Source organism: Argiope bruennichi, chromosome 5, assembly GCF_947563725.1.
Source record: "Argiope bruennichi chromosome 5, qqArgBrue1.1, whole genome shotgun sequence".
NCBI lineage: Eukaryota > Metazoa > Arthropoda > Arachnida > Araneae > Araneidae > Argiope > Argiope bruennichi.
This window is the reverse complement of record NC_079155.1, coordinates 87,412,169-87,431,561: the sequence shown is the minus strand read 5'-3', so window position 1 is coordinate 87,431,561 and position 19,393 is coordinate 87,412,169. Positions and strand designations below refer to the sequence as shown.

At 29.5% G+C, this 19,393-nt stretch overlaps 1 protein-coding gene across 1 annotated transcript; it reads left to right on the top strand.

The window, feature by feature from the left end:
- Positions 1–3,379: 3,379 nt before the first annotated feature.
- On the top strand, positions 3,380–4,057 carry LOC129968315 (uncharacterized). Its single transcript, XM_056082169.1, has one exon. The coding sequence runs from the start codon at positions 3,380–3,382 to the stop codon at positions 4,055–4,057; it is 678 nt and encodes a 225-aa protein (XP_055938144.1).
- The last annotated feature ends 15,336 nt before the right edge of the window (positions 4,058–19,393 follow it).

Genomic DNA, 19,393 nt, shown 5'->3' with positions numbered 1-19,393 from the left:
TTATAAATAAAAATTTTAATCTAATGAAAGATATCTATTAAGATATTGCCAGCGAATTATAATACTGGAAGCTGTTTTTTCTGTAAACTAAAATTTGTAGAAAGAAATGAAAATTACTTGCTTATAAATTCATGCTAAGAAGTTTAAAAGTATTTTCAGAAAATCTTTTAGATAAAATTTCGGTACTTGTTGACATATACGCCAGTTTACTTCGCCATTTTCAGGATTTCGCCAAGCTCTATTTTGCAGAAGATGCCGAAATTTCGCATCATGGTTTCATTTGGTGTTGATTTATCGAGAAAAGCTTCAGTTGACAATGTTTGTTCCGTGATTTATTGCAGGGCCAGTAAATATCAACAAGTATCAAAAATTCTGTAAAGCCTTTATTAATAAATTTAATAAAAATATTTCCAAAATGAACATTTGGATGTAATTTCAATTCTTTTGAACATCAATATTTGATGGAAATTTAGTTACATAATTTCATATTTACAAATGTGCTTAAAAATAATGGAAGTTGACAAACTTATTTATTGATTCGATTTCTAAATATAAATATTTAACTGTGTCTTTAAATATATATATATATATATATATATATATATATATATAAAATATATAAAAACTATAAAAAAAACTTTTATTACACTTTTTCAATTTGAGAAAATTAGAATTTACGAAATTTTAATTTTCAATCTAATTATTTCTTTAATATTAATACCAGATGTATGCCAAAAATTCAAAAGATTGCGCAAACCTCAGCAGTTTGACAATGTAAGTAAAACAATTTACCTTAAAATTTACACTAAAGAAAAACTAATCAAATTTAAAATTAAAAGGAAACAGAAATTACACAAGATTCTTTTAACTGATATATCCTGCCACTTATTATATTTCCTAAAAAAATATAGAATATGATATAAAAAAATATCGGTTTTGATGTTATTTTAAATACAAATTTAGCTAAACTCATTAAAAATTCACTCTTCTTTTAATTAAAAATATCTCCTGAGAGAACCTATCGTTTTAGACAACTCTTGTTTTATTCAATTGAATGCCTTTACTTCACTATTTAAAGGGGAAGGGAGACACTTTTTAAGCGCATTAAAAAGAAATGCTGAAGTCTTTTTTAGCGATATATCATTTAAAAAAAATCTTTTGTTTTTCAATAAATCCTGAACTTAACTTTTTTTTTGTACAGAAAAAAATTTTGTATTTCACCCGACCTGACTTATTTCACTTTGAAATAAAACTATCAATACATATTAAAAACTTTAAAATTCAGTTAGCACTTTTATTCACATCTTATTTATTTTATCATTCTGACCGTTCTTTAGCCCACGCTAGACTTCTGAATATTTGCAAAATACTAAAAATATGAGCTGATGAATGTGCATTTGAAGAGAAGTACTCTTTCTCAGCATACTTTTTTCTACCTTTGTTTATTTAATATTTTTAACTTATGATACTATAAGTTGCTTTATACTTTTCTATGTCGGCGTTTCTTTCAAATTCGATATCCTTTCACAAGATAAATTTTTATTAGTTAATAAAAGGAATTCCATAAAAGAACGAGTTTCATTTCAGAATTGCCGAAAATCAGATATCTTGAATGTTTCATTTTGTGGCCTAGGGTTTATATATTAATAGAAGAATTATTATTGAAGAATGTCATGCTTATATGGAATATTTATTTATCTGCATTGGATAATATATTTCACATTTTCGGATATAGTTTTTATTGTCTAAATTACTTCACAAATCATTTCTTGATAAACAAAGAAATAATATATAATAATTTAATTTTGCAATAGCAATGCATAAAAAAGAATTTTGATTTAGAAATGGCACGAGATTTTATAATGATACATTCTTTCAACAATTTTTTTTGTTTCTTTAACTAGTTTATTAAGTTTATAAAATTGTCTTATCTCATCAAAGATAGTAAAAATTATATTTATTTGAAATTTATTACATTATTTTATTAAAAATATATGAGATCAAAATATAATAGTGAAAATTTGTGAACAGATAATAGCAATAGTCTAAACGAATTTAAATTTTAATTACATGCTTAATGAATTTTATACTTTTATAGATGTTTAAGGATTGTAAAAATTAATATGCGAATCGTATTCTTTCAATCACCCTACCCATAGGTTTTCATTTTATATTATTAAAAATAATATTCTACATTATTATGCACTATTAAAATATTGTTTGAAAAGGTTAAATTTTTATTATTTTTTAATATTGATTTATTATTATAAATATTAGAGAAACTTGTTACTATTTTAATCAGACTTATTACCAGATGGCGCCACATATATAATGCCATACTTTTAATAAATTAGTCTACAAATGATGATTCGTTACTAAAAATATTAATATAGTGTATTGTTACTTTACGTACACAATTGTGTAAAGTTTAAGAGATGAAAGTATGAAGAAAGTTTTGTTCTTTAAATAACATTTAGATAAAAACTAGAGCCGAATTTTTTAACGATTAAAGTACTTACTCTTTATATAACTTTGTATGCGAAAAAGTGAAATTGGAATTTTATGATAATCAGAAAACTAAATATCAGAGATGTTTGCTCTGAATCTCTATTAGATATGAAATAATTTACGCGTTCTAATTTTTCATTGTGCTCAACTTGGACTTTATAAATAAAGTTAATTTTGGGGAACTAAGAGGTTAATTTTCAACTATGAAATATTATTACATATACAAATATAGGTAGCTGATTACGAATCAGACAAGACTGTCCGAGCTAACTACAATGATGACCCGGACGTGATCTTAACACGCAATCTTCTGATATGGGGATATGGTGCCTGCTCTAGCCTGAACGCTGCTTGTGCCTGACGTTTCTCCTCTCTCCTACTATCCGCTGATGTCGCCACTCGTCCCACTCTTGGATGTTTCTGCTTTCCGCTGCTGTAGATGTCACCACTAGCTCCTACCGTTGTGGATATTGTTACCAGTCTCTGTCTTTGTAGATGTCGATACAAGTCATCGGTGGTGGTTTTGCTCTACTCTCTCTTAACGCCGCTGGGATTCCGTAACATGAACCTATTGGAGCGCCATCTCTGACTCCAGATCAGAAAGCTGCGTGTTCAGATCACGTCAGGGTCACCATTGTAGTTAGCTCAGACCAGTCTTGTCTGATTGGTAACCAGTTACCTGCAGCTACAAACTCCTGCAATCAAGACTGGTAACAATAAGTGCAAGAATTTCACGGAGCTCTTCGCGTCATAGATTTCGCCCAAGTTCTCATCCTACTCCAGAGCCAAATATATGTTTCTATCATCGACGCTTTCAAAACAAGGCCAAGCGCTGCATAAAACCTTGAGGGTTTCGGGAAACGCCTCGGGCATGGCGACTACTTGTTGCCATGGTGAAAACGGTCGCCTTCTTGTTACCGACCAGCTTTCCGAAAGACAATTTCTCATCGATACTGGTTCGGACTTCTATGTGTTCCCACAATCTCTCCTGCCTCATCGAAAGCAAGATTCGGATTTCCAGCTGAACGCAGCCAACAACTCGACTATTAAGACTTATGGTTTTCTAACGCTGTCGTTAAATCTAGGACTTCGTAGATGTTTTTCCTGTCGCTTTGTCATTGCTAATGTTCCCTTGCCTGTAATTGGATCCGACTTTCTGGTTGACTTTGGTCTCTTGCCGGATTGTAGAAACAAACTTCTTTTGGATACGATTAAGAACTTATCCACAAAAGGACATTCTACTAATCGCCCTCCGATGAACGTCAAGATTATTTCGGCTGAGTCTATAACCTGCAACGACATTTTGAGAGAGTTTCCAACACTCACACGTCCCGCTGGAAATCTTCGCAATTTTTGTCATTCTACAGTTCATCATATGCGAACTACACAAGGACCTCCTGTCTTTTGCCGGCCACAACGTCTTGCTCCGGAACGGTTGAAAATTGCTAAGACTGAATTCGAGGCAATGGTAGTGGAAGGAACTTCTAAACATGGCGAAGGACCATGGGCGTCTCCCCTTCATCTCATGTCTAAAAAGTCAGGAGGCTGACGACCATGTGGTGATTACAGGAGGCTAAATACCCGAACAAGACCAGATCATCATCTTGTCCGACACATCCACGATTATTCAAGCCGATTACATGGCTGCAGTATTTTCTCTGTCATTGATTTGGTGAAGGCATATACTCAAATTCTCGTAAACCCAGAAGATATACCAAAAAACCACATTTACAACACACCGTTTGGTCTATTCGAGTTTCTGTTCATGAATTTTGGTCTTCGGAACGCAGGACAAACCTTCCAGCGATTCATCGACAATGTACTGCATGACTTGGACTTTTACTTTGCCAATATTGACGATATACTCGCTTTCTCTGCAAATGATGACGAGTACAAACAACACCTTCACATCCTTTTTCAACGTCTGTCGGATTATGGCCGCTTGTTCAATATTTCCAACAGTGTCTTTGGTACAACAAGTGTGACTTTCCTTGGCTATGAAGTATCCGCTAAAGGCACAAGCCCCCTTCTAGATCGCATCGTGGATCTTCATAATTTTTCTCTCCTGAAAACTGCAAGGGATTTGCGGCGTTTTCTAGGTATAGGAAATTTTTACCGCCGGTTTTTACCAGATGCTGCCAGTTATCAGGCCTCACTTCATGAAGCGCTTTCAGGCCTCCGAAGTTCCCAATCTCTGCCTTGAACTCCTGAACTTGAATCAGTATTTACAAAGTGCAAGGATGCATTGTCTCGGGTAAAACTTTTATCGCACCCAGTTCTTGATGCTCCTTTGGGAATTTTCATCGGTGCTTCGAACTATTGTATGGGTGCAGCACTGATGTAATATGCTGATGGAGATTGGAAGCCGCTTGCGTTTTTCTCCAAAAATCTTTCACACAGTCAATCTGAGTGGCCAACCTATTATAGATAACTTTTCGCTATCTACAGTCCGTTCAGAATTTTCCCAACATTTTGGAAGCTCAACATTGTACGATCTAATTCTATCATAAGCCCGTTACCAATGCATTTCTTCAATGCCGTGAAAAGCTTCCACCCTTACAGGTCAACCAATTGTCATTCATTGGACAGTTTACTACGGATATTCAACATATTAGTGGCGCTAATTGCTGATGCTCTTTCTCGTGTGGCATACATTTCTCCAGCAACAGTGAACCTTAAAGCTATTTCGGAGGCACAAAAGGGCGACCAAGAGCTATTGGATTGGCAAGCGAACGATAATTCTTTACACTTGGAAAGAATTCGAGTTTCCGGTTCCGACGTGACCCTGGTATGCGATACTTCCACGTCGCGTCCAAGACCTTTTCTACCAGCATCAGAATGTCGTCAGGTGTTTAATTCGTTGTATGGGCTTAGCAGGAGGATATTTGGAACGTGCACTAAACCCGCTTACACGATGGTTGTTTGATGGAATCGAGCCTGAAATACTCCGGTTCTGAAGTCAATACCTTATCAATATTCCACCTCGGCCCTTCAGGTCTTCGAAAAAAGTAAAGTCCGTCAACCAGCCCGAGTATTCCCCAAAATTTACTTGTGCTCACAAGGTTAAATGGCTGTTGAGCAAGCAGACTTTTATTTAATATGTAATCGATTAGTATCAGAATTTTTCTTTTTAACATGATAAAGATTTCATATTCTCCTATATTTTTGATAAATTGGTTGATTATAAATGAGAAAAAAAATCACTCTATATCATTATTGCTTTTTTCCCCATTCCTATATTTTTTGCCCTTAAAAATTCTTAGTATATGCATTTATCTGCTTAAGTTAAGCCTAAACATTATCCACATAACCGCTAAGGAATGCATTTTTCATGGTATTCTAGCAATTTTAAAGAGGCTAGTTCCATAATTTCAAGTTGATTGCATCGCGGTAATTTAATAAAAAGGGATACTAAAAGATCGATACTAAATATTAATAAGGATAAAAGCAAAAAGAAGTAGAATAGTAAGGTAATAAGGATCATAAAGGTAATAAAATAGAGTACTAAACGTGCTTCGACCTCATATTGTATTCATGAATTTAATTATATATATATATATATATAATAAAAAAGGATTGCATATATGACGCTTTACGGTACAGAACATTTGACTTAAAGTCAACAAATTTGCAATAGATATACTTTAGTGAGTGCGAATATGCCTCTCAGAACAGTTTTCTCAAATTTTTCAGATTGAATTTAAATAATTAAATATTAAATTTTAGATTTTTATAATATAAGTTTCTCAAAGATTGCCTAAAACTGATTTTTTAGCAGTTTAAGAATCCTTCTTTTTAGGGGTACAAATTTGGTTATTGTACAAATTCTTCTTGAATTTTAGCAATTTTTTAAAAAATATTTTTTGCACGATTTTTATCTATAAATTTCAATATTGCAATGAATTTCAAATCTTTTTAATTGTTTCATGATATATTTAATCACGTGAGTATTTTCATTTGTCATATATTACACACAAAAAATTTTAACGACACAATTTTTGAAAAAAATATTTCCGTCCCTTTCCAAGTGTGAAACAGCATAAAGTATAAATTAGTTCATGATAACATTCCGCATAACTTTAATCTAACTACGTCCAGGAGAAAACGGAAACCTTTAATTGACCTTAGAATCCTGCTGTAAAAAGACAAAAAAAGAAAATGTATGCTATATGTTTTCAGTCTTTCTGCGTTCTTTTTTTTCCTTGATTGCAATTTTGTATAAATTATGATTCTATGATTTTTATTAGAAAAAGACAAAAAATAATACTTTATCTGTTAAGAGTGAAAAATAGAAAAAAAAAGCGTGGAGTGGAAATAGTAACTTTTTTCATATATCACCATTTTTTTATCTCTTTATTTCACACTAAACCACTCTCGCCGTCCAACTTGGTACCAGATTTTATCGCAATACTGTTTTATTTTAAAGAATATTTTCTTTTCTCATTTTTTATTATTACAACGTCCAATTCCCACTACACTGCTACTTTTCACCCATTTATATAACAATTCTATTCCCCATTGTTAAATCGAACTGCTCACTTGGAAATAATCGCCGAACAAAGTTTTGTACAATTCCTTCCTGATTTTGTTTCATTTATTTATCTTTTATAGTTTTTACTACAAAATATTTTTTTCTATACATCTTTCTGTCCTTTATAGTTTATTTAATGCATCGTTCATGCAAAGTACTGTCTGAAGCATTTAGCTTCAAATTTCATTATGAGTGGAAAGTGTATTTTAGAAAAATGCATCATGTTTCTCCACTTTGAATGCCTAAATTTCACGATACAGTTTCTTTTCATATAAATATAATGCATGTTAGAAACCGGAAAATGTAAATTTTCATCTTCTAACTGAGCTTAGTTTCTTCTCGACTTAGTTTCTTCTTGAAGTCTGTACTCCTTCCGATTTTCTTTAAATTTACTTTTTCGAGACAGAAACAAGAGGAAGCTATCGAATATTTAAAGGTATTTATTCCTTAATATTTTGAAGGAAAATATTAAATAGTTTTGATAGTGCTTTTTAGTTTCAGAAACTGCCACGTCTTCTCAATATGATAATTATTGGCGAACTGATAAATACTGTTATGGAAATTCCTCCACTAGATCGTAAACTTAACGAGTTCGCCTGTAGTGGGTGTATGGTATAACACAGTCAAATAGACCTTAATAAAAAATAAGGATGGGACGCATACAAGCAATACACAGCAGCATACTTAGAACAAACAGCAGCCCACAAGTTGCAATCGGTATTAAATTATAACAACAGCACACGAAGCGATTAGATAGAATTCAGCGGGAAAAGGGAATCTATTCTTTACGGTCTCTCTAAACATCTGTGATTCCCCATTGTCTCCAACTGCCGGTTCACTACTATACGGCTGACTATAGCACACACGACTCGATACTTCTTCTATAATAAACTCCAAGATTCGGCACACACCCCAATTCACCAATCGCTTGAATTTCACTCAGTGCTTGCGTTTCGCTGGACCGATCAAACTAATTTGCCATTGACTCGCTATGCAACTTTATACAACTAGAAAACTGTATTCAGTTTGGACTGTCGACACTTTTATAGTTCCCATAGCAGGGTAGAGTAGGTTCGCTAAAACGAAGCTCTTATTGGTCCTATCGCCAAAATTCTGGAAGATTCTAGTATCATTCATTTTGTTGCCAAAGTCGCCACATTCGTTGCCAAGTAGCCAAATTGACGCCAAACCTAGAGGTCGCTGATCCGGCATCAGATTAACATCCTAAACAGTGATCGTAAAGTGGTTTTTCCTACGATGGAACTAATCGTGCTGGGAAGCACCAACAGATTCGAAACAATATTGTAATATACAAAATAAAATTAAGGGCAGACTTTCTGGACAGAAAGTATTTTTTTGGACAGCTAATATATATATATATATGTGTGTGTGTGTGTGTGTGTAAATTTCCTCAATCAAATTAACCAGCATATCTAACTTGTTTCTTTTAAACATGAATCAATGCCAATGCAAGCATGAATTGTTTCTTTATTCCTCTTTTTTTTTCCAAATTCATTCATTAAAATTAAAACTTAAACCAGATTTTTGATTAAAAATATGGTAATTTTAAGCAAATAATATCTTGTTACATGCAAAATAAATATTGACTATGGTACCCGATGTTAAAATTGTTTAATTGCTTTTGGATTTACTAACTATACAAACAGGGAAAAGTTTTTAGAAATTAAAACATTACAAATAATTATTAATTAGAAGTAATAAAGAAGAATCAATGCGTGAATGAATTTTTTAGAATATTGACATGCAAGGAAGTATTGTACAGAATTTTTCGAAAATTGCTCTGTATTCCCTTTTTTCCTCAGCATGGATTGTTTAATATCCTTTTCATTATATAATGCTGCATTTCATAAAATTTAATTCCATTTTTAATAAAAGAATTGCACAAATTTTAATGGTAAGTTAACTAACTTTATTATGTCAAGATGAATGCTGCCCTTATTGTTAAGTCCACATCAGTACGAGTCACATGTTAGTAAATTAAATAAATTCGAAACTAAAAATTGATTTTTTCATTCAATTGTTTCAAAAAATAAAATATGTTCATTGAATGTATTTTCATTTGTTTCCGCATAAAACTGCGTTTCAATTTTTGAGTGTGAATATTTGTCAGAAAGAATAGCGTAACAAAATATTTTGAGAAAAATGTCACTAGGATATTTTTATTTTCTTATTTTTATACATAAGCAGATGATGAAACTGGGCTTTCATCCACGAAATACATGTTGAGAAATGCGTATTTGTCCATTCTATATTTCTTTTACAGAAAAAAAAAATACAGAATATTTTATTATAGTAGAAAGGAAGAAAACCTTATACATATTCTCATTTCTTCTCTCTTTTTTGAGTCTACTAATGTGAAGAAGACTCATCTTTATTTTGGAAGTAGAAATCGAATATATTTCAATGAAATTTCTTTTTTTTTATTAAATAATTTTACTAAAGTTCCCATCTTTTAAGCTCACGCATTTATAATAAATATTTGTTGTATTCTTCATAAAGTTTTATAACAATATTCATAATATAATTTTTCAGGAACAACGATATGCCAATCATGGGCCAGGAAAAAATTATTTTTATTCTATCATTAATTCTACAAGAAAAAAAATGCAAATACGATATAATATTTTATACTTAAAATACTTTTTTTAAAAGAATGATAATGACAACCCATAAATAAGGCACCTATTCTATTATAACTTCTCCTTAATGTCCTATCTTCAATACTTTATTCGAAGATAGCATACAATATAATGTCCAACTTATGAGAAGATTATAATTTTCTAGGTAAAAGGATTTGAGATATATTAAGATGCTTCCTCTGCATTAATACCTTATTCAGATTCATTAAATTATAATTTTTAAATTATTAAAAACTAAATAAAATTCGACAAACAGTTGCTGCCACCGTTTAGATAGGTTGCAGGATATATTCACTTTTCCAACTTATGTACCAATTTCCCCTAAATATCTTCAAGGAATGCAATATATCTTTCATATTATTACAAAATTGTAATGTTACTTCTCTACGCATAAGTCTAATGGTAAGGATGATAGTCTTAAAATTATAGTAATGGCTTTTCAATGGATGCTGAGTGAATACTCCCCAGGCTTTAGTGACTATCTGACAACTCGGCCAATTTGGCGACAAAAATGATGAATTCAAACTATTTGAGAATTTCAGTCATAACTTTATACGGACCCGAGCTTACAGTTTATTTTAGCACTGTTACGGGAGCTATAAAAAGGGAAAGAAGAGAATTGAGTTAATTCAGATGAGCTCAAGCGAGTTATATGTGAGCACTTTGTGCTTTTATGGTTATTTATTGCAGATCTGCAGCTTTGTACTGTTGTTGATTTCAAGTGCTGCTTTTGTACACATTTAGGAAGTTTTTTGCTATCGTGTGTTTGTCTCAAAATAAAGAGTCTTTATTTATTATTGAGCCTGTTTTACCACACTATCTATGGAAGGATTTTGGGATTTTTTTCTAACAATATATAAAAGCTTTGTCAGGATTCCTGAGTCAGCTACAGCTAGTTAAAAGAAGTTGCTTTGACTAATAGAAGATTCTCCACATTTCTTTTACAATTCTTGATTGTATATGTTACATCAGATGCAACTACAAGAACAGTAAAATGCTAAAATTTCAGAAAAAAATTTAAAATGACTAGTCAGTTTTTTTTTTAATATTGATTGGGAAAAATATTTATTATAACCTTCCACAAGGATTCAGTTAAGATATTTCAGTAATAAAATATAGTCAACTTATTATTAATAATAGTTAAAGAATTAAATATTTCTTTTATAAATATTTTTATGAAGTTGAATTGAAATGTGCTGAAACTGATAAACTCCTCATTCAATGCTAGCAGATACTTTTTTGTGAAATTAAACGCAGACAGTAATATTTAATAAACGGGTGCATTTCTTCTGTATTTTAGTGTTAAATTTTAGTATTTTCTATATACCTTTTTAATGTCTTTATCAATTCTACTAATAGTTATAATGCAATAAAGTTGGTTGGTTGAAAAAGAAAATTCTTGAGATCACAAAACATTTAAGACTGAATTCTTTTATCATCATTCAATAAATGTTTATATATCTGACGACTAGAAATTTCTTATATTCCAGACTTAACTAAGCGATTTCCTCTCTGAAGTGGAATTTTTCTTACCTGCGATTATTGCTGACTAGAAAAGCGCAGTTTATAATGGAAGACTTGAGCTAACATACAAACAAACAAACTAAAAATTCCCGAAGGAATTAGCTGCTAAATATTTATTCTTAATTTTGATACATAAATTTTTATATTTTTATATAAATTCGAATGGGAAAATCAACTTGGCAAGGAGATTAAATATAAAAATGGCAAATAACGTTCAGATAATTTCACATCGGTATTTTTTGCTAATTAATATCATATTATAATTGTATAATATCAGATTTAATTCTACAATATCAGATTATTATTTTCAATGAGTCCCGGAAATTTCATTTGCAACTTTATTTAAAAAATATTTATAAATATGAATAAAATATTTTTGAGATAATTTTTTTGGAAATCCTGATTTGAATAAAAACTATTACCAGAAAAAAAAATGTTTTTCTTTCATTCATTTTGAAAACTAAGATTCAAAGCGTAAAGAATTAAAATATTATTGAAAGATAAAAAAGAAGTTAATTTATGAAAGCTCAATAAAAAAATTCAGATTTCGATTATACCCAGATTTCAATTTTTATTTATTTATTTTTTCTAAATACTATTAATTTTTCTATATATTACGGGTTTCTTATTGGAATTGCGATTGAAAAGAATTTATAATAAAAAAAGCAAAAAATGAAATCTACAATCACAAATTTAAAGTCGTCATGTGAGAACATTATTATTTTTTAAGTCATTATTTATCTTAATTAATTTAATTCATTAACCAGCTTAAACCGGTATGAAACAATCATGAGACTTCTCTCTCTCTCTCTCTCTCTCTTTCTCTCTCTCTCTCTCTCTCTCTCTCTCTCTCTCTCTCTCTCTCTCTCTATATATATATATATATATATATATATATATATATATATATATATATATATATATATATATGTATAAAATGATAATTTTTTTAAACTTTCATTTTCAATTTTTCTAACTGGAAAACAAAGTTTTGGAGCTCAACCGATTTTGAGATGGGGAAACACACACACACACACACACACACACACACACACACACACACACACACACACACACACACACACACACACACACACACACACACACACACACACACACACACACACACACTATGGTTTTTTTAAATATTTGATAGTCTCGTTGATTGCGTGCGTGATCTGATATCTTGCGATTGTTTCAAACGGTTTAAATTGGTAATTCGTAAGAATTCAGAGAAAGAATAATTTGGAAATCAAGTTGTAATTTTAATTGGCAATAAATCGCCAAATGTGACAACTTTCTGCATTATTTTATAATTACCCTAAAAGTGAAAAATTGATGCCTCAAAACTAATAAATCTCCAATTCATTGCCTACGCATTTTGAGGCTTCAACAATTTGTTGCATGCGCATTCTGAGGCTTCAAAAACCTCAAACCTAAACAACATCATGTTCTCACATGATAATAGAGTAATGAGATATATTAAATACTACTCAAAGCACAATATAACAAATACAAAAATTATAACTTGTATAAATTATAACTTGTTGCAGGATATACTTGGTTACATTATATTGCCTTGTTGAAAAATACTAACGTAGTAGCAAATCTTATTTTAAAATGCTGGAATACTTAGTTAATGTCTGAAATTTTAAATCACAGAAAGAAAAAATATATAACTCAAGAATTATTAAGACTAGAAAATATTTTATCTTTAAAGAATTCTTACTGCAGATGAATTCGCATTTCCCAAAATTTGCATTCAATTTCATTTGATTAAGTTTACTATTTATTTAATGTTACGACTCCAATTTGTTTAATTCATTAGAATTATCTGAACGAAATTGTCTTTGTAAAATTAAGATTAAAAATTTTCTCTCATTCAAATTCTGCAAATGAAAAGGAGCATTGTGTTCTGTTAAGCTTATCTAATTTTAATTGATTATGTTTACTATTTATTAAATGTTCGACACGAAATTGTTTAATTTAATAGAATTATCTAAACAGAAGTGTCTTTGTAAAAATGAAATTAAAATTTTTCTCTCAATCAATTCTGAAAATGAAAAGGAGCATTGTGTTTTGTTGAGTTGATCCAATTTCAAATGATTATGTTTACTATTTATGAAATGTTCGAAGGAAATTGTTTAATTGAATAGAATTATCTAAACATAAGTGTCTTTGTAAAAAAGAGATGAATTTTTTTTTCTCTTGTGCAAATTCCAAAAATGAAAAGGATCATTGCATTCTGTTTGAGTTAGGAAGCTTATTATTTGCTATCTTCTAGCGAATGATGTGAGATAGTACCTAGTTATTTGCTATTTGGGGATTGATGCAAGAGAAGTTGACATATGTCTAATAAGTTGAATTATAACAGAGCTGGAGAGGATTACTGAGAATTAGCTGTTATATCGCATAAACAGAGCCAAATCTGTCGTGATTGCAAAGCGATGCCTAGAATATAAGTTTCATCCTACAGTGCATACAGTTATATGGTCGAAGATCAACCTAGTTATCTTTTGTTTGCACGTAACTAGCGAAGTTTGAAGTTCGTACATCATTTCCGATCCTACCTGATCCATTCCTGATCAATCCTTCTCTGTCCTTTGTGGTAAATATTGAATCGATACTATTTAGAAATCATGCATTCATGTTTCTATAAGGTTTCATATTAATTAAGATGATTTAAACTTATTTATGGTGATTTATAATTAAAGAGTTTTATAGCAAACTTATGAAAAAAAGAATAATAACTTGTTATATATATTGTTATATAACTTGATATTTTTGTTTTCAATTATATTTTGTTTATATATAACATTAATTTTAACTGTAAAACTTTCCGTTTATCAGGGATTAATTTTGTCAAATAAATCCCTACGAATCGACAAATATTTCTCAAATACTCACCAATAACTTCGCTAAACGTTTACGATTGATGGGCAAATATTTTTTATCATTGTCTTTTGGAATATTAATAAAGAGTATACTTTGCTCACAAATTTCTGGGGAAAATATTCGTAATATCATTTCAAACAAATCAAGAAGAAAAGGATATGTTTGAATGTAGTAATAGTTTGAGTCTGTTGATTTGAAAATAATTTTTCAGTTTAAATGTTAGTTATTTTAAAATATTGTAATTTTCTTTGCTTACATATAATAAGTTATTAATTATAAGTGTATAACTTTTCGATAACCAGGCATTCTTTTAGTGAAATGAATCAATGCGAATCAACAATTTCTCAAATGTGTGCCAATTCGTTCACTAATCGTTCAGGCTGGATGGACCAAGGTATTTTATCATTGCCTTTTGGCATAATATAAATAATATGCTTTGCCCACATATAACTGATCACTATTATGTTCATAAGTATTTTTTCAAACAAATCAAGAAGAAAAATACATATTTGTATGTAGCAATATTTTGAATCGATAGAATGGAAAATAACTTTTCAGTTAAGATATTCATTATTTTAAGAATATTGTGATTTATTATTTAGAGGCAATTCCAGAAATTCATTTATATTTATGTAAAATGAATCTAATATAAAATTCTGATGACAATAGGCAGATGTCAGGATTTATAATTAATCCCAATTTTTAATCAATGATATAATTATTTATTAATTATTTTGGTTTTCAGATAGTTTTGGTAAATTTTACAACAAATTTTTTGATCAAAAAAGGACTAAAATGAGCCATAGCTAATTTTGTTCTCTTCAGAATGCCCATGAAAATTTGATTCATTGATTTTTATACACTCAGAAAGTGCATCTACGATATTTTGGAAATTCGCAATTTTTTTTTATATTATCACATTTAGCTCTTTATTTCCCAAATTATTTCTCTTTCAATTTTGTTTTTGAATCATTAAATAAGTGTTGAGGCAAAATAACCCTAGGAAAAAAAACGAACTTTTTTTAATTAATTAAAATTAAAGACTTTCAATTTCTGTTTTTAACTGATGTCTTCTTCTTGTTGCCAGAGCCACGATCTTTTTTTGAATATCGATAGAAAAATTAATCTTATTATGAAGATATCAGTATTAAATATTTTTTAAATATTATCAGTAGAAGAATAATTAAGTCCATTTTGAAAAAATAAATTGAAAATTACTCAAATTCGTGCATGACTTTTATTTAATTTTTTTTATTCTTCATGAGGTTTCAACAACTTATTCATGATCGATCAAAGAAATCACTAAATTTGTGTGAAAATATTTTATATAGGTTCTCTGTGCTACTTTATTTTATCCCAAGAACTACTGTAATACAGTCACACATCTTTTTAAATTTTTACAATATAGAAGAAGTAAGATCGTGAATTTGTAGCTTTCCTTGCGTACAAGTAAAGGTTCAGTGCCATTATATGGCAATTAGCTTAAGTCTGTACAGATTAGATTAGGCTTCAGGTGAAAGAAAGACAAAAAAAAATTATTAAAAATTATTATGAAAGTTTGAACATTATGGGAATGTTAACGTATATATCAACGAAAGAAAAATGTAGAACAGAAAATTTCTTCAAATAATTTATAAATTACATGAAGAGTGTAATAAAATGAAGAGCAATTCAAAAATTCAAAAACATTTTTAATTGCGTAATTATATATATTTTTAAACATAGCATCATATTCCTTTCTGCATCGATGACTTGGGGCATTACAAATTCAAAATCTTTTTATATGCGCATTTATGCCCAATACAAAAAGAAGAATATACCCAGATAAATCGAAATGATTGAATTGAACTTTATGAACTTAATGAATATTTTTTATTACAAAAAATAGAATTTCTTTCTTTTAATTTCTTAGTTTTGTTTTTAAATTATAAATTTTCTTCTCAATTTTATTATTAAACTTATTTCAGTTTAAATCGAATTATTTTAATTTCCTAATAATGAATTTTATGAAATAAAATGCTTCTTCAACTAATTAATATAATGTAATTTTATAATAATTCCATGTCCTTTTTATAACTTATTCATCATCCCTGTTGTTCTATTCCTATCTTATATACGAATGTAATGTTCCAGTCACTGTGACTCTATTCGTATCTTGTATACGAATATAATATTCCAGTAATTGTGACTCTATTCGTATCTTGTATACGAATGTAATGTTCCATTAATTGTGACTCTATTCGTATCTTGTATACGAATGTAATGTTCCAGTAATTGTGACTCTATTCATATCTTGTATACGAATGTAATGTTCCAGTCATTGTGACTTAAACATTCAATACTAATTTTAAGAACTTTTATTCTCCCTGTACTCAGAACAATGCTATATTTTGAGATAAATCAGAATTGTTTTAACAGAATAAATTTGATACAATTGGAGAATAATACTATAAATATCTAAATATAAAATACATAAAAAAATGTATTAGAGCCTTTTTTAAGTCTTAATATTTTATTTTTGGACCAAAATATGCTACACTAAACTTTCAAATGTGTGTTTCTAAGACTTATTTTACAGTCTATTACCATTGCTTGATGGGCAGAAGACTTTCACCGAACAATGATAATAGATTATACAAGAATTTTTGAAAAACTTATTATTACTCAACTGTACATTAATAGTTACAATTATTGATAAATCATTTTTTCTTTCGTCCTGCAATCTTTCGATTATATTACTCAACTGTTTTCCCCTGGGATGATTTCCCTAAATTTTTTTTGTTTCGTCTAATTTTTCTTCTTTTAGTCAATTTGTTTCAATCTTATTTGTATTTATTAATATCCAAAAAAAAAAAGCTTTGCAAGCAGAATTAGTAGATGAATTATCATAAAATATAATCTTTGAGCAGTGATTTATTTTCCTAAAAATCTTGTGCAATCTATTATCATTGTTTGATGGACAAAAGCAAAAATATTAATTATTCATCTCTTAGTTAGTATTTTGACCAAGAAGATATTAGTAGTTTTTTCTGCTAGTAAATATATGCAAATATTTAGGTTTAAAAGAAATTGGTGCTGTTTGTAGAAAATGAAGCAGTCGCATCTTTTACTGTTTTCACTGAATTCATATGTTCGATATCTGTTTTTTGGATAAACTCAAAGTTTTTCTAAGATAATATTGCTTTTAGAATTTTAAAAGTTTTGCTATCGTATAAATACAATATTTTAACTCCATATTAAGTAGTTTATTTGACGTATACCATTCACTTGCTACAAAATTAATTAATAGTTCGGCTATTGTAATATTTTCACACTGATGAAAATAAAGTTTTGGTTTGATTTCTAGCCATTAGCTAGGAAGAAACTTCTGTGACGAAAGTATTTATTACCGAAGAGAATATTTTGAAGATATTTTTATGATTCTTTGTACTTGGATTAATAATATACAGGGTAAGATTTGAAGTATAGTTAAGAGAAGACAATGTCAGGCGATATTGACTAGAACAATACTTTAGTACCAATTGAAAAAAAAATAGTGAAAATGTATAAATAAACGGAACTATTTTGCAAAGAAATAGTATAACATTATCACTAACGCAGTCATGGAGTATTTACAACAAAATTTGATAATGTCTTTTTTTATAATCAGTTCAAAAACGCTTCAGTTTAAATAGATTCCAGTTGAACAGCAGGGTTAAGGTAAATAAAGAAAAATGCTTTTCAATACATCAAGATTTGAATTTTTTTATTTTGAACAAAATAAAACTCTAAATAAACTTCTATTTTATAAAAATTTCATAGAAATATTTTTAAAATATAAAATATTTAATTTATACAAAAACATTTTTCAACTATCGTTTAAATGTATTTAAACGAATATAAAATATACTTCTTAAAAATCAATTCCCATTTTTAAATTTACGAGAAGTAATTCTCCACAGCACACATCAATCATTCCTAAATGAAAAAAGTACCAAAACAAACAGCCTTGATTTCTATTGTCTTTATTCATTCTAGTGACCTCCTTTCTTATTTCTCATTATTCACCGACAACTCCAGAATAAATCTTTCTGCGTTTCTGCATACATAAACCAGAAATCCTTATCGTCATGAGACTCGTAGATTCTGGTTTCGTATAAAATCTAGGGATATTTTAGCTCTCTATATATACGCATAGCATTTAAACTTTGCTCTTAAGGTAAGTATCCTTTAGGAAGGGGTTCTTGAAGGAAAGTATGTTTATATAAGTGTATTATTACGATGTGGACAGATTTTCAGAGGATGCAGGGTATGTTTAAGAAGAGAACGTTTAGTATAAACTTTCAAAAAAAAAAAAAAGATTTTTTATAGTCATGTGGTTCGCCTATAATTTACAGCTTGCTCCATTAAACGCAATTCTGGAGGTACTGCTCCATATATTTTTTTTTTGATTGATGGTATCTTTCTTTACAAGAACTGAATGTTAGTTTTATTTATAGAGATTTAGATGAAACATCTACAGATGTATTTTGTACTCACTCGAACTGTTCACAATTTTTATATCATTTGTATACTACTCATGAATTATGTCTGATGTCTCTTGCTATTATCAATGGTATATCTCAAAAACCAATTTTGAGATTGGAGGGAATTATCATAAAATATAAATTAATCTTCCTCTTGTACATCATCTAGAAGTCGAATATTTTTTTTTAAAAAATTGATTAGATTGCAATTACAAAAATCAGAGGAAACTTGCCGGTGTCCTGGCATAGGTGTAGCGCCTCTTCCCCTATGCCAGGGGTTGTGCAAGCGAATGAGTGATGTCTGAGTAGCAAAGTAGTATACTCTTGGTTCTAGTTGGCGCTACTATAAAAACAAGAGACGCTCCCCCACCGGCTTAAAATCGCTGTCTTCGTAACAGCTGGCTTGTCCATGGCAAGTGCAATAAGAAACAACAGAGGAAACTTCTGAATATACATTTTAGAATTTATTTGTTATAGCAAAATATTACAAAATACTTCTAAAGCTAGAGTTTTCTAAATAAATTGTTAAATTGTCTGGTGCAAAATGAAATATTTTTGCTTCAATTTTTTGACGAGAAAATAAGCATGCTTTCTTGTCTTGTTCCCCTTTAATTAAAAACATAAAGAAAATTAACATCTTTATATTTATTTTTGAAGAATGTAGTACTTAGAAAAAGTAGTATATTTTAAATGTTGGAAAGAATTTGCATTTTTTTTGGAATCCTCTGTAAATAGTGTGCATTAGAACATAAGGAACAAAATATATAATA